Source organism: Bos grunniens, chromosome X, assembly GCF_055505025.1.
Source record: "Bos grunniens cultivar Pamir isolate PY7600 chromosome X, Bosgru_T2T1.0, whole genome shotgun sequence".
In the NCBI taxonomy this organism is placed as follows: Eukaryota; Metazoa; Chordata; class Mammalia; order Artiodactyla; family Bovidae; genus Bos; species Bos grunniens.
In genome coordinates, this window is record NC_141194.1 from 128154917 (window position 1) to 128170079 (window position 15163).

General features: G+C 40.4%; 1 protein-coding gene and 1 long non-coding RNA gene across 9 annotated transcripts in view; one reads left to right on the forward strand and one right to left on the reverse strand.

The window, feature by feature from the left end:
- The window catches only part of PHF6 (PHD finger protein 6), a 48801-nt gene extending 42728 nt beyond the window's left edge, over nucleotides 1-6073 (reverse strand). For 4 of the 8 annotated variants that reach the window (XM_086389247.1, XM_086389245.1, XM_086389248.1 and 1 more), the window contains exons 1-3: nucleotides 5947-6073; nucleotides 1856-2039; nucleotides 1514-1615 (exon numbers count right to left, since the gene is read on the reverse strand). In XM_086389247.1, coding sequence (XP_086245373.1) covers nucleotides 1514-1615; nucleotides 1856-1993 — 240 coding nt within the window. In that variant the 5' untranslated portion in view covers nucleotides 1994-2039; nucleotides 5947-6073. The remainder of the gene's footprint in view (nucleotides 1-1513; nucleotides 1616-1855; nucleotides 2040-5946) is intronic. The other 4 variants (XM_086389251.1, XM_086389249.1, XM_086389252.1 and 1 more) reach the window with 1 other exon arrangement.
- LOC147341381 (uncharacterized) overlaps nucleotides 1-15163 on the forward strand; it is a 71447-nt gene that overhangs the window by 55349 nt on the left and 935 nt on the right. The gene's annotated exons all lie outside the window — the stretch shown is intronic.

Genomic DNA, 15163 nt, shown 5'->3' on the forward strand with positions numbered 1-15163 from the left:
AGACACGTTTTCCATGAATATTCATCAAGCCAAGGAAAAAACAATGGGTGATAAGGGTTACAGTACAACTAGTTTCGAGTTAGTAGTATTCTGTCTTTGTATCCAAATTGGTTTTTAAGGACTAGGAAATAAAAACATACTGCTCTGGTTCTCAAAACTCAGCAAGCACAGTAACATAAAGAAATCTAAAACCACCAAATGAAAAAAAGATCACATTTTTTTTTTTTTAATGGAGCATTCTAGTGTTATCTGCAGTTTTGGGGCTGGGAAAGATAAACGTTGTCATGGTTAAGGTCTCACTGCAACAACAACAAAAATGTCTGGCCTCTGAATTCCCAGTTCTGCCTATAGTGACTCTAGAGTTTAAGACTATGCGAAGGGTTGACTCATTGGAAAAGACTCTGATGCTGGGAGAGATTGGGGGCAGGAGGAGAAGGAGACGACAGAGGATGAGATGGCTGGATGGCATCACTGACTTGATGGACCTGAGTCTCAGTGAACTCCGGGAGTTGGTGATGAACAGGGAGGCCTGGTGTGCTGCGATTCATGGGGTCGCAAAGAGTCGGACACAACTGAGCGACTGATCTGATCTGATCTGATCCTAAAAACAAATCTCAAATGTTCTCTTTGAACTTCTTCATACTGCTTTTATTTTTAAACTATAGAAAACTGACTACTTTTCAAAATAGATTATTCCCGATATCAAAATGAGAGCCCTCCTTCCCATCAAGATTCTTTATGAGTATGAGATTACTCAGTGTCTAAGGACATAGATATATGTTCTGCCAAACCCATCTTTAAAATAAACACTTGATAGTGATTCAATAAAGAGCTCAGAAGAGAAAAATAACCAAAGAAGAAATTATTTCAATGTAAACTATAATGTATCAAATACCACTTGAGACAATACTACTTTTCCACCAGAACAATACAGTATCTTGCCAAACTGGTTACTTGGTAGCGAAGACAACTGCAGGAACATTACACTGGTGAAGTTTCAGAAAAACTGTAAAATTCACCAAAAGTTATCCAAAGTCATAAATACTGTGTTGTATAACTGAATCACAGTAAAATATGCTGTTCAGACACTGGTAACATTTTCTTGTTGAAAGGGTTCTGTCATCTTCATTTGTAATGATCACAATGACTTTATCATGGAAAGTAAAAACATTTCAGAATTATAATTTTAAAAATAAGCTTGAATGATGACTTTAACATAAAACATTCAAATTAAGCAAACTGCTTGTTTCTAAGTCAACACAGCTCGCAAAAAGATTTTAATACTTTTTTGGGGAAAAAAAGATAAATATACATATTGATTTACTCCTTTTTTGTTCATTGGCAGACAAATTAAAACTAGCCTTGCAATTTGCTGATTTGGGGGGAAAAATAAGACTGCAATTTAAAAAAAATTACACTCAGTTAATAAGGCAATACACTTTAAAATAAGCAATTTCCTCCTTAATGAGCTTAAAATAAGTTTTATTCTCAAGAGGCAGAAATAGCAACTTACCAGCTTCGTGCCTCTTTTAATTTCCTTTTGGACATCTTCAATAGAAAATCCACCAAGACTTTCGTTATCAGAGTGTGATGAAACCAAAGCAGATGAGAACAGCTATAAATTACATTTAAAAGAAATTAAGGTTCATATAAAAAGAAATTACAGTGAAACGTAATTTATAGTGAATAAGATGCTAAATTTAAAAGGAAATAGTAAAGTAAAAATGATACAACATTAGTGAGGAACCATTTAGCCGTTTAACTGGTTTTGTTGTTGTTCTGTTTAGTATTCAGGAATATTCATTGTTAAGATTCTCCCGGTTTCAGGTCTCCTGGTTGCCGCGAGCATACTTACCATACACTTATGGTGTGCTGCCACCTTCTGGTTTTCAGATATTAGTAACTGTCCACATTCCTTGTCTCTATTTGACTTACAAAAGCCACATTTGCGCTGTCTTGTAGGCCCTTTTTTCTGTTCAACAGAGCTTGACATGATTTTTAAATTGCCTTTAGAATGCCACTTTATGCCTCAAGAAAAGCTACAGAGGATAAGAAGGGCAACAAAATGGTTAATTTGTTTTAAAAATCAATTTATACATTCATGTAAATTGTTTCATATTTGACCTAGGTTTTAATATGTGTAATTAAAAATAGCTACTTAGTATAGACAAATGAACATTGAAACCTCTGTAATTTTAAAAAGTGTACTATCTATGCATAAAGATAAATTAATGAAGTAACTGGGAAAAATCAAACTGCTCTCAATTAAGGGACATGTGAAATAATTAGAACTACTTCTGCATGGATAAATAAAACATGAACAATGTGTGAAATTAAAATAGTCATCTGCTGACATAATTAATGAAAAATATTTTTCATGTATACCGGGGTGCCCCTTCAAGGAGACAAAGAATTATATATCTAAGAGCAGAGCAAAAACCATTGAGAACTACACAATATCCAGAGTGAACAGAACTCTTTAATTGCACAATTCTGTAAAGTTCACATATTGATAATCCAACAAATGAGAAATAAATTTTACATAACCATGACTTTGGAACACTTATTTTTAATATTTGAGTTCTTTTCAAGTTTAAAAAAATCATTTATACATCTTTATTAGTTTTTGCCACTGTATTCCTTTTGCAAGTAAAGGAAAACTTAAGTTTTACCGCAGTCTATTAAAAAACACAGACTTTAAGAACCAATCATTCATAAAAACAACTATGTTATCTGACTCTGAGATTTACTCCAAAAGTCTGCTTATTAAAGTTACAAACTGACAGTGGTGTTCTATATGCAGTAACTTTCATACTTAAATTAGTAATACTGTATAAAGGGTGGGAAATTTTTCTGAATGAGCCTTCAATTTAGTCAAAATTATAATTATAGGTAGTATAGTCAAACAAAAAAAGGGAAGAAAAGTTCTAACATGGAAGGTTTCAGATTTAGATCATCAGTCTCAACATGGATTCTTCAGAAGAACAAAAACAAATGTAAAATCAGTTACTTGAATTGTGCCGTTTTCCCAAATCAAAAGAACTAAGTAGCTCAGGACCTAGGTTACCATAACACACATTTCAACCAATAAAATCTCAATTTTTTATCTTAAAACTGACTAAATTCTTTCCATTCTTTCATATATTTGGACCTTTTCATAAAATGCTGAAAACATGGACTCACTAACACTACACAGTGTCTTTCTGAGGAGCGCTTGTTCACCAACAGAGCGGCAGCAGCTGGATGCCAGCAAGGTGGTAGCTGCAAACCATGCAGTGCTTCACAATATAAAAACACAAATACTGAAAAGTGAACATAAAGTCACAAAGAAACAGGTCTTCTCATCAATTTTTATCTAGGTTTTTCGGTGTAACGAAACTTCACAGGCCTTGACAGTCTCTACATTGATGGGTTTAACAAACTCTTAATGCTATCAACAATTTTAAATACCTCCCCCTTTCAAATGGCATCGGATACTTTACAACAGTACTGTATTCACAGCACTGGCTATAAACTGTGAAACTGATTGAAAACAGGCAGCAAATACTTTTAGGATTAAAGAAAAAAAAAAAAAAGAACATAACAGAGAAACAAAAGAAACAAAAGGGGAAGTGTGTTTGCATTTGCTCAGGCAAATATGTGTTCAGTTGCTTTATCAAGAATATAGCTGCCAACATCTTTAGAATTAAACATGCAAAACACCAAAATTCATAAATAGCACCAGAATTTGCTACTTGGAGTTCTAAATTAGCTTTCTTTACTACTGTGCAATGAACAGTAAACACTCTGAAAGCACTGTAATGTATTCAGCATTTTTTCCGGTCATCCTTGGCCAGTTGAAAGGATGGCACCACTACAAATCCAATCTATACAGACATCTTAATGTGTAATTTCTGTACAACCCCAGCATAAGCTATAAAATCAGCTTAAGATAAATTCCTAGATTAGAAAATTCTTTATTCTTAAAATTAATTCTGAAAATGGTGTCCCTAAAATCTACCCATATTGAATTCTACCTCTTTCCGTTTATAAACAGATAAATGTCTCATCCTAATTTTGATATCTACTTTACTAGATATCAAAGACCCCAAAATCTAAAAGAGAAAAAAAAGTACACTTTATTTTGCATTCAAAAATATTCTAGTGTATCTTTTCTATAATCAGTTTAAATATAATTTGTTAAGTGAACAGAAACGCATACAAAAGTGCACCAAACCAATTAAAAACTTTCCCCAACGTGCAATGACTAAATGGATTTTTCCACTAAAATTCAAATAATGCATCTGTGCATATCTTGCTAATTTTTTTAACAACCTCCTTGTAAAACATGAAGTGGAGAACATCATGGAAACAATGACTCCTAGCAAAAAATGTCTTTATCATAAAAATATAGATTTTTATCTAATGCTGTCACATTTGTGGTTTCTACTTAAGGAGAAAAAGGGCATTCCAAGGACCAATATTAAGTTCATAATGATCCATACAATACATGGCATTTTAGTTCTAGTCTAAAAGGTTTTTCCGGGCATGCAGAGATCAAACTTTGATGCTTTCGCCCAACAATGAGACCTTTTCCTTAAAAGAAATACAGCATTATGAATAATGTTATAAAGCACAAATAAATAGGCAAAGATGCCTGAGAAACACTGTCTGAAAAAATAGAAAAGCCTGTTTAGTTAGGCTGAAGCAATCAGTGCATTTCTGATTTTCCAAGATGCTGTAAAGCACCAAGCTGGCAATAACCTGAAACATCAAGGAGAGCCTTCAAGAACCAACTCGAGAGCTCATTCAATGTCTGGTATCTGAAAGACCATTTTCATAGAAAAACAAAACAAAAACTGCAGTTCCGGAAGATCAAACAATTCCACACGCAAGCAAGTTGAAATATACAGATCAAATATATATATATAAACATGATCCAAGAAGCAGTATTTCTATCAGTTACACTGGAGAGAAATTAACGAGTAAGAGACGAACCGGAAGGGCACCTGAATTTGGTTGCACGATATTGTTACATGCTTCGCACTGTTTTTGCGGTTATTCAAAAGGAAACTGAAGGAATTTTCCAGTTGTTTCAAACCCAAGGGTAGAGAAAGAATTTGAACTGTATGAAGAAGACCTGATATTACGTAGTAAGCCGATGAAAAGAAAAGGCATTTCAAAAATAAAGGATTTTTCAACTTCCACGCAGAATATCGAAACGAAGAAATTTCAAAAGAATGCCGAGCTGCTCGTCCATATAATAAAGGATGGTACACAGAACGTACCGGATCCTCTCCGTTATTTATTCCTCAGTACAAACTAGACTCCAAGATCTCCCTCTAATCAAGCGCTAGATAAACTCGCAAAACTATCTTCCACTAAAATACTTTAGCAGGTTCCTTTCGGTCGTGAAGTCAGGGTCCCCTAATTGTCCTTTTCCAATCCTCCTGGATCCAGGAAAAGATCACCCTACCACTTTCTTGAACCCTCCTCCCCCCAAGAGTTCGCCCTCTAATAGTCTTCGTTTCGTATCTCAGTTTCACCCCCAATTCCCCCCACCCCGGAGTTTTTCCTCATTCCGAAAGGCTAACCTTCTTGTCATCCTAACAATTTTTCCTCTCACTCTTCCCAAACTGCGAGTCCCCCTCCTCCCCAAATATGTCCTAAGCGATGGGAAAGACTAAAAATTCCCTGTATTTTGTCCTCCTTAAATGTCGCGCCCCCTCCCCCGAAGTCTAGGCTTAAGCCTAACGTCTCCCTCGGCTCCTCCGAAGCACTTTTCTCAGCAGCCTCTTTGCCAAGCGCCTTCAATGAGTGGCGCTTCTGGGGTCCCTGACAATAAAGCGAGACCACCAAGAGTCCCCCTTAACAACGGGCAGGGGCGGCGGCCTGGCCACCGCCATCCTCCTTGTCTTTCCCCGCTGGGCAGAGAATGGGGGGCCCCAGGGTACCGTGGGGACTCACCGGCGGGGCCCAGAGGCGAAGGGAAGGGGAGAAGCGCCAATAAGGGGAAAGAGAAAGAAGTCGATCTCGGTTCTCCGGCAGCGCCTGGGAGCGGGGCTCTGTCGCCGGAGGTTGTTTCCTTTCATTCGAGGAGAGACGGGCTCGCGGAGCGCCCTTACGTCGCCCCCCTCGCACGCAACGACACACTGAGCGTTAATACGTCTCGAGCGCGCCGCGGGCCCTGATTGGCCGCAGAGGGGACAGCTGAAGCCGCCCAGCCAGGACGCATGTGTAGAAGCCACCCCCAGGATGGATCCAGGCAGCAGGCCCCACCTCCTGCTCGCGCGCGTACCTTCTATTCTCCGGTCCACCGCTTAGCCAAGTGTTTGGGGGCAGAATCCTAGGAGATGAAGAAAGAGATTTAAAGATATCGCTGTGGGTTGGGCGGAGAAGGGACTGGGCTGGGACTAGAAACCGTTGACCAGGGGCCCTGGGTAACCAGTTTTCAACAGTGATTCAAGTTGGTAGGCCTTATCCCTTGCACTTGTTCACTGAGGCCTTTTCACATCCATTATTTCATTGTACTCTCGTGGCATCTCTTTCAGGTCCTCCATTCTCTCATTTTACTGCCAGGAAAAACTGAGAACCTGGTAGTGGAGTCAGTCTGCCTGGATTTCAGTCTGTGGGCCAATCATGTTTCACCTCTGTGCCTTAAATTTGTGTGTATCTTTAAAATGGGGATAAAAATAGTAGCTCACGGGTTTATTGTGAGGTAGAAATAAGATAATGCCAGTAAACCGTGTATTAGGGCCCCTGACGTATACCAGGCCCTGTATAAGTTATGAGATTTTCACAATCCGAAAAGATAAGTGATTTTCTTCATAATTCGCACAGGTAAACCCAACACCTAAACTGAGCACTTTTCCCCTTTAATGAATGACGCCAGACTGCGTGGGTTTGAAACTCAGCTCCCCCCACTTCTAGTTCAATGACCTTGAGCACATTGTATTACCTCTGTCCCTCAGTTTCGAGACATCGAAAATGGAGATCACAGTGGTATCTATCTCATAGGGTGGTTAAGAGAAATGGATTGAGATATGTAAATCACATAGAATGATGCTTGCGCACATAGTATGCCATGCTGCTGCTGCTGCTAAGTCGCTTCAGTCGTGTCCGACTCTGTGCAACCCCACAGACGGCAGCCCACTAGGCTCCCCGGTCCCTGGGATTCTCCAGGCAAGAACACTGGAGTGGGTTGCCATTTCCTTCTCCAATGCATGCAAGTAAAAAGTGAAAGTGAAGTCGCTCAGTCGTATCCGACTCTCAGCGACCCCATGGACTGCAGCCCACCAGTCAGTGGGAGTTTCCAGGCAAGAGTACTGGAGTGGGGTGCCATTGCCTTCTCCGTAGTATGCCATAAGGGTCAGCTTTTGTTATTTTTCTCCTGGGCTCACAGACTGCTAACTAGTGGTTTAAAAGAACAACAACAACAAAAAGCCTTAATAAACCGATGAAAATTTAAAGATCTCCTTCAGGTAGCTATTTTTCCCGTCTAAAAAATAAAGAGGGGAGCAGTGGATTTCCATTGTTTTGATCCGCTACCGTTTCGATGCTGTTTCACCATTTTTTTTTTTTTTCCGACCTCAATGTCAACATTCGATTGTAATCCTCAAGAAAATGGGAACCGCATTTGATGTAACACTTTATCCCGTTTGAAAGTGTTAGTCGCGCAGTCCTGTCCGACTCTTTGGGATTGCATGGACTTAAGCCTGTCAGGCTCCTCTGTCCGTGGGATTTTACAGGCAAGAACACGGGAGTGGGTTGCTATTTTCTTCTCCAGGGGATCTTCCTGACCCAGGAATCGAACCCGTGTTTCCTGTGTTGCAGACGGATTCTTTACCCTCTGAAGTGAGTGAATGAGTGAGTGAAGTCGCTCAGTCGTGTCCGACTCATTGCGACCCCATGGACTGTAGCCCATCAGGCTCCTCCATCCATGGGATTCTCCAGGCAAGAGTACTAGAGTGGGGGGTGCTATTTCCTTACCCTCTGAACATGTACCCAATAAGGGTAGACAAAGCAGGACCCTTTGCCCTTTCATCCAGGCCCTGTACCCTTGAAAGGGAGAAACTAGAGATTTACATAAGATCCAGAATGTGTATTCCAAATATTTACAGCGTGTTTGAAAACAGGTTCTCCCCCCACCCCAACCCCTAGCATCATTTCCCACCAACTTCACACACTTACTGATGTGAGGATGAGACTGATGATTGTGTAAGTGACAAAATGTAGTGCCTGTGCAGTATGTCATCATTTTAGATTTCCTCACAAATCCCCATATTTTGCTCTCTTTTATTCATTCTCTCATCCATGCATTCCTTCTAACACCCTTTGATTGAGTAAACATCTGCACAGCTACTAAGTTCCAAACATAAGAAGAGACATAGATCAACTCAATCCCTGACCTTGAACTCATGGTCTAAAAAGGGAGACAGACAAGCAAACAAAAACATTATGATGTGAAATATGCTGTATTAGGTGTGTGCCTGGTACAGATATCCTCTATTATGTACAAAGTATTATGCTAAGGCACAACGCCACTGTGAATAAGACACAGTCTTTGCCCTCAACTCTTTACAGGGTACCAAGGTTAAGATGAATAGCTGCGCTAGGGATAGACTATAGCAAGTGCCTTTACAGTGGAAAGGAAGTGCAAGGAGAGTTCAGGAGAAGAAGAGATCAGTGACCCCAGTTAGTTTCAGGTCCCAGGTCTGGTAACTAGTTCCAGTTAGCCTGACTGATCCATGCAACCTGTTATTTCAAGGGCTACAGAAAGGAGTCAGATGGTGGTAACTTGCTTTTAACAATGCCTGAGGATGGAACATCAGATCTCTTAATCTCTTACTGATTCACCAGCACACTCCCACCCAATACTCTTTCTTTTCCTTTCACTTTTTCTTCAGGCTCTAGGTCTGGTTTTTTGTACCTGATTCTCAGCAAAGTCTTTAACTTCCTGACTTATTTAGTGTAGGGCTATCTGAGCTACGCTACTTTATCTTGTACACCCATCCTCTCTGGCTTCCTTCAAGATGCAGAGAGAGAATCGTCCTTCCTGCTTTTTAAAGTTAAAGCTGTAGGTTTAATCACATTGTTTCTGTACTCTGGAGGAACTGATTCCCTACTTATTTTCTGCTTCAGCAGCATCAGTTGCCCTGCTCTCATTTACCTTCACTGCCAGACTCTGCCTTCACTGGTAGACTGTGTTATTTCTCTCAAATTGCTTTCCCATCACTCATTCAGCAAGCATTTGCAGATATTTTCTATATGCCAGGTATTATGCCAGACATTGCATGTTTGAAAAGGAGTAAGACACAGCTCCTGCCTTCAAGGAATTCTCAGTCTAATGAGAAAGACAGAATTTCTTTCTGTCTGTAGGTGAAATGCTACAATAGAATTACATACCTCCAAGATTTATGGACTCTGTCCAGTGGAGCAGGAAATACATCCCTGCAGAGGAAATGTTTTGAGTTGAGTCTTAAAAGACAGGTCCTGGTCTAGAAAAATCTGGATCCCATCTTCATGACTCTTCTGTCTTCATTCTTTACATCTTTGTTTCATTTGACTCTTAGGCCATTTACTTGTTCTGAAACGTTCACCTTCCTTGTCTTGTAAGGGACTCTGACTCTGGCTTTCTGGCTGTTATTTCAGTCTCTTTTGTAGGTTTCCCTTCTTCTCTTTTTAAATGCAGGCTTCTGCCTAGACAGAATCCTGTACCCTCCCCTGGTCTACTGTTCTATAAGCCCATGTATGTGCTAAGTTGCTTCAGTCATGTCCAACTCTTTGCAAGCCTGTGGACTGCAGCCTGCCAGCCTTCTCTGTTCCATGGGATTCTCCAGGCAGGAATACTGGAGTGAGTTGCCATTTCCTTCTCCAGGGGCTCTTCCCAACCCAGGGATTGAAACTGCATCTTTTATGTCTCCTGTACTGGCAGGCAGCTTCTTTACCACTAGCGCCACCTGGGTTGAACCCAGGTTTCCCGCATTGCAGGCAGATTCTTTACCAGCTGAACCACAAGGGAAGCTCCAACCCAGGAATTGAACTTGGGTCTCATGCATTGCAGGCAGATTCTTTACCATCTGAGCTATCAGGGAAGCCCTGTATCAGCCCAGCTGGTCTTAAACTTTGGAGGTGAGAATTATCTGAGGAGTTTGTTAAAAATGCAGAATTTCTGGCACCCCTCCTCTGAGGATTCTGAAGGTTTGGGTCCAGGAATCTGTGTTCTTAAACTGGCCAGATAGCCTGATGTGGATATTCTGGGGATCACACATTAAGAAACTTCCCTGCATTCTTTTTTTGTAGAACAGATACTATCTCTTGACTTCCACTAACTTGTAAACAACCATTTAGCAACTGCGCTTGCTCTGCTTACATCAGCCCTGTCCTTGAGCTTAAATCACTAAGTCCAATATAAGCAAATTCATCCTCTCCAGCAACTACAAAGTACTTTTCCTTCCATCTTCAGTGTTTTTGTGTAAGATACCACTAGCATTTCTGCTCCTGCCTAAACCAAAGGCTAAATTCACCTAGTGCCATGACCTCCCTTCTAGCTGTAATCAACACCAGTGGATTATGCATTCATTCATTAAGTACCTATTGATTACCTACTACATTGTTAGATAAATATGGACATGGTCCATTTGGGTCGAGTGGGGGAGACAGACAGTAATCAATTAATCACATAAACCAGTGTAAAATTATAATTATGACAAATTTTGCACAATTTGTTCAAAAAAGCAAATGTCCCTTATATGAAACTTAAGTCTATTTGCATTTTGTATATTGGATACATATTTTTTTATTCTTTATTTTTAAAGTGGATGGATTAAGCATTTGAAATGTTTCTGTGAAAAAAAATACAATGCTATGTATTTGTGTGAGATGAGTCAGAAGACCTGAGTTTGAATTGCTGGCCTGCCACTAACTAGCAGCGTTACCTCAGGTTATTCATTTGGCTTTGTTTACACATCAGTCAGATGAGATTACTGTTACTTGAAAAATTGATTGCAGGTTACTTGCAAGATTACTGTTACTTGCAAGGACAGATAATGAGGTACAAGAGTGTTCTTGCCCAATAAATATGAAGGACAATTTTGTATCCCTGAACTGCCGTATCATCTGCTTGATCTACCTGCTGACATAGGCTCCCAGCACTTGGCCACTATACTCTTCTACGCTAAAGCGTCTGTCTACAATGCAGGAGACCCGGGTTCGATCCCTGGGTCGGGAAGATCCCCTGGAGAAGGCAATGGCACCCCACTCCAGTACTCTTGCCTGGAAAATCCCGTGGACGGAGGAGCCTGGTAGGCTGCAGTCCATGGGGTCGCAAACAGTCGGACACGACTGAGCGCCTTCACTTTTCACTTTCACTTTTCACTCTTCTACTTAGTTTTTGTTGTTGTTGTTATTGTTTCAACTTCCACTTAGTGTGTTGATGAGCCTTTATAATATTGTTAACTCTCTCCACCCTATGGAGCTATTCTGGTACCGAAGTGAGGAGATGGGGGCCTTGAGGGCCTTGAGGGCCCCCATCCTTGAGGAATTCCCCATTCCTTGAGGGAATTTGTATAGATCTCTTTCCCTAGTTTAGCAATTTGAAGCTGAATGTGGAGAATGGGCAATGGAAAAGAGAGTAGAAAATGAAGAATGGGAAAGAGACTGTAATGAAGAACGGGAAGAAGTGAAATTGGAATGGGATGACATCATCTCAAGAGTTTGTTAATAATACAGCAGCCCAAGCCCCTACCCCAATAATTCTGGCATAGGTATGAAATGAGGCCCAGCAACTATATTTTTAGCAAGCTCCCCAGGTAAAAAACTGTGATAGATACAAAAGTTTGAGAACAACTGACCTATAGCCATCAAGCTGAAAGCAAGAAAAAAAACACAAACACTTATCACTTGGGCAATTCATCAGTTTCACCTGACTGCCCAAGAGATTTCATTCTGATAAATATCATTCTTACACATAGATGTTAGTGAGGACACGTGCTTATAACTGGCTTTGCCATTGGGTCCCAGGTGATCTTGAACATTGTGGTTCTGTGGCCGGCCCTATTTTGGCTGTTGGCTAAGTAGCATGATCAGACAAGTCTACACTAATCGCACATATTATAATAATGTTTTAAAACAAGAAGAATTGTATATGAATAAGATTTGTGGGGAGCTAACATTCACAATGAGATATAGTCTGAGCCAGGAGACAAAAAACAAATGGTATGGACAAAAATCCTGGTTTCAGGTTAACTTTTCAGTGCCTTAATTTCCTCATCTGTATACTGAAGATGATGGAAGTGCCTGTCTCAAGGATCTGGCACAGTTCCTGGCCCACAGAACTCGATAAACATTAGAGCTAGCTTTATGGGCAGCAGTATGGAGTGTTCCACTTAATGAGCAGCTGTAGTAGTCTTCAGTGTTTCTGATAAGTGGAATGGAGAGACAAAAGACTTTTGTTTCTTTCTTTTTGCTGTATTTGCTTCCTACAACTCCTTTGACAGTTTTCTTGGACTTGCTAGGACCTAGCAGCCTTCAAACTCTGGTTCAGTTGTCAGCCCTTAGCTTCCCGAAGCTTTAATTACCCTTCCACTGGGTGAAGCTCCCACCCTCTGTTTCCACAGCATCCTGGCCAGACCTTGAGCTCGTCATTTTCCACCTTGTATTGGAGTTATTGTACTTCTGTCTCTTCCACTAGACAGTGAGCTCTTGGGGAGAACAGGCCATGTCCTATTCATTTTTCTACCCTTAGCACCTAGCACAGTGCTTGCCCCATAAATGTTTACTGAACTTTCTCAGAGGAACATGTTAGGGAGCCAATGGTTACTACTTTGGGAAGACTTTTTCCTGTCTGAGACTGCTGTCTTTATTATTTTATTTATTTATTTGGCTGCACTGGGTCTTAGTTGGGGCATGCAGATCTTTAGTTGTGACATGTGGGATCTAGCTTCCTGACCAGGGATTGAACCCAGGGCCCCTGCATTGGGAGTGCAGTCTGCCGCTGGACCACCAGAGAAGTCTCTGATTCTGCTATCTTGTACTCTGTGCCTTGGCTCCTACACCTTTCTGTTGTGCTGAGAATCATTCAATGCAATTTAGCAATTAATTATATATTGTATACACTATACTATTTTAATTGCTTCATATGTTAATCTACCGCTTATTTCCTCTTCCCTCGGGCATTAAGAGAAGACAGGGCTATAAATGGGAAGTGGATAATCTAGCTGGAAGCCACACCCAGTTGTCAGTCAGGCCTGCTTATTGAATGCCCAGGATACTGTGGATGATACTATCAATCACCAGAGGTGAATGCAAATGAAAAAGTAGCATAATTTACCACAAGTGCCTAGAACACTTAGGCACTCAGTATTTGTTAAATGAATGAGCAATTTTGTGAAAAACAGTAGTGTACTTGATTAGACTAGAAATCAGGAGCCCTGGCTTCCAAACTTCATTTTGAACTTGAAAAGTCACTTCATCTTCCTGGGACACCTTTTCTTGTTCTAAAAAAATATGAAATCAGACTAGATTATCTTTAAGATCTCTTCTAGTTTTAATATGCAGTTCTGCCCAACAGTTAGGCTCCTCAAGGGTAAACCTGGTAGATATTGCCTCTTATCTTCTCCATAGCACATAGCACAGTGGTGAGCACACAGGAGGACTTGAGAAATACTCAAAGTCAGAAACTTCACCAAGATAGTTTTTTTACCAAGATATTTTTTTAAAAAGCACAACCGATGGACTCCAAGTGTGCCATGAAACATGCCTCATCTCTAAAAATGGGGCCTCAAAAAAGTAGGAGAAAACCTGGAAACCTGAATTGTTGCACTGCAAAATCATTAAAATATTTAGGATTTGGAAGCCTAACTTAGGCTCCAGTTGACAATCCAGTGATTTCCTTTCCTTAATCCAAGTGAAAACTTGAGTGCATGTGGGATACAATTACAGCTTGATCTTAGACTCTGTTCTCTCTCTTACTTGGTAATCATCCACCCCACCACTTTATTTACCACCCACTGGGATTGACAGCACACTCATTTAGCTCTCTAGCCAAAACATCTCTCCTCTGAATTCTAGGGCCATATGTCCAACTGCCTATTTGAAATTGCCTAGTCACCTCAAAAGCATCTCAGACTCAGTATGTCTGAAACACAACTCGTTATCTTCTCCCTATAACCTTGGTACTGCTCCACTGTTTGCTAACTCACTGACTGGTACCTCTGTCCACCAGTTCTGCAGGCTGGAGATCAAGAAGTCATCCTTGACACCTCCCTCTATTTCACTCCCCACACTGACCTCTAGTCTATCAATAATCATGGTAATTTTGACTCCTAATGATATCTAAAATCAGCCTACTCTTTGTTATCTCTACTGCCTCTACCATTTCCAACCTGGATCACTCCACCAGTTTACTGACTTGGCTATCTGATTTAATTGTCTCTCTTCCAATCTATCTCCAACACTCCTGCAAGTATCATTAATTCATTTATTCACCAAAAAATATTTATTAAAAAAAGAAAAAGAAAAAAAATATTTATTGAGTACCTAAAACTGATGTGCCAAGCACTCAGGATATAGCAGTGTACAAAACAAGCAAAAATTCCTATTTTCATGGAGTTTGCATTTTAGCAAAAGAGACACACACTAAAAATAATGTGTAGGGACTTCCCTGGTAGTCCAGTGGTTGAGACTTCGCTTTCCAGTGCAGGGGTTACAGGTTCGATCCCTGGTCAGGGAATGAAGATCCCACGTGCCTCGGGGCCAAAAAAGCCAAAATATAAAACAGAAACAACGTTGTAACAATTCAATAAAAGATTTTTAAAAATAAAAATAATACGGAGAATACATAGTATGGGGAATTTACTTCCAGCATGATGAATTAAGAAAGTTAACAAGTCTTCTCCACCCAAAGCAACTATGAAGCTTTACAAAACTATCAAAAACAGCCCTTTCAGTGCTCTGGAAAGCTGCCAAAGACATAACAGGGTGACCAATTATCCTGATCTTCTTGGTTTGTCCCAGTTTCAGCACTGAAAGTCCTACATCCCAGGAAACTCTTTCCCAGTATGCAAAATCAGTTTTCAGCAATGGCTGCCCAGGTTTGAGGGAAAGGTACCAAACTCATACTATGGCTCCAAATACAGGGGCTGAAAGCAATGCTATTTTCAGTGTCCAGTGAATATGGTAGCAA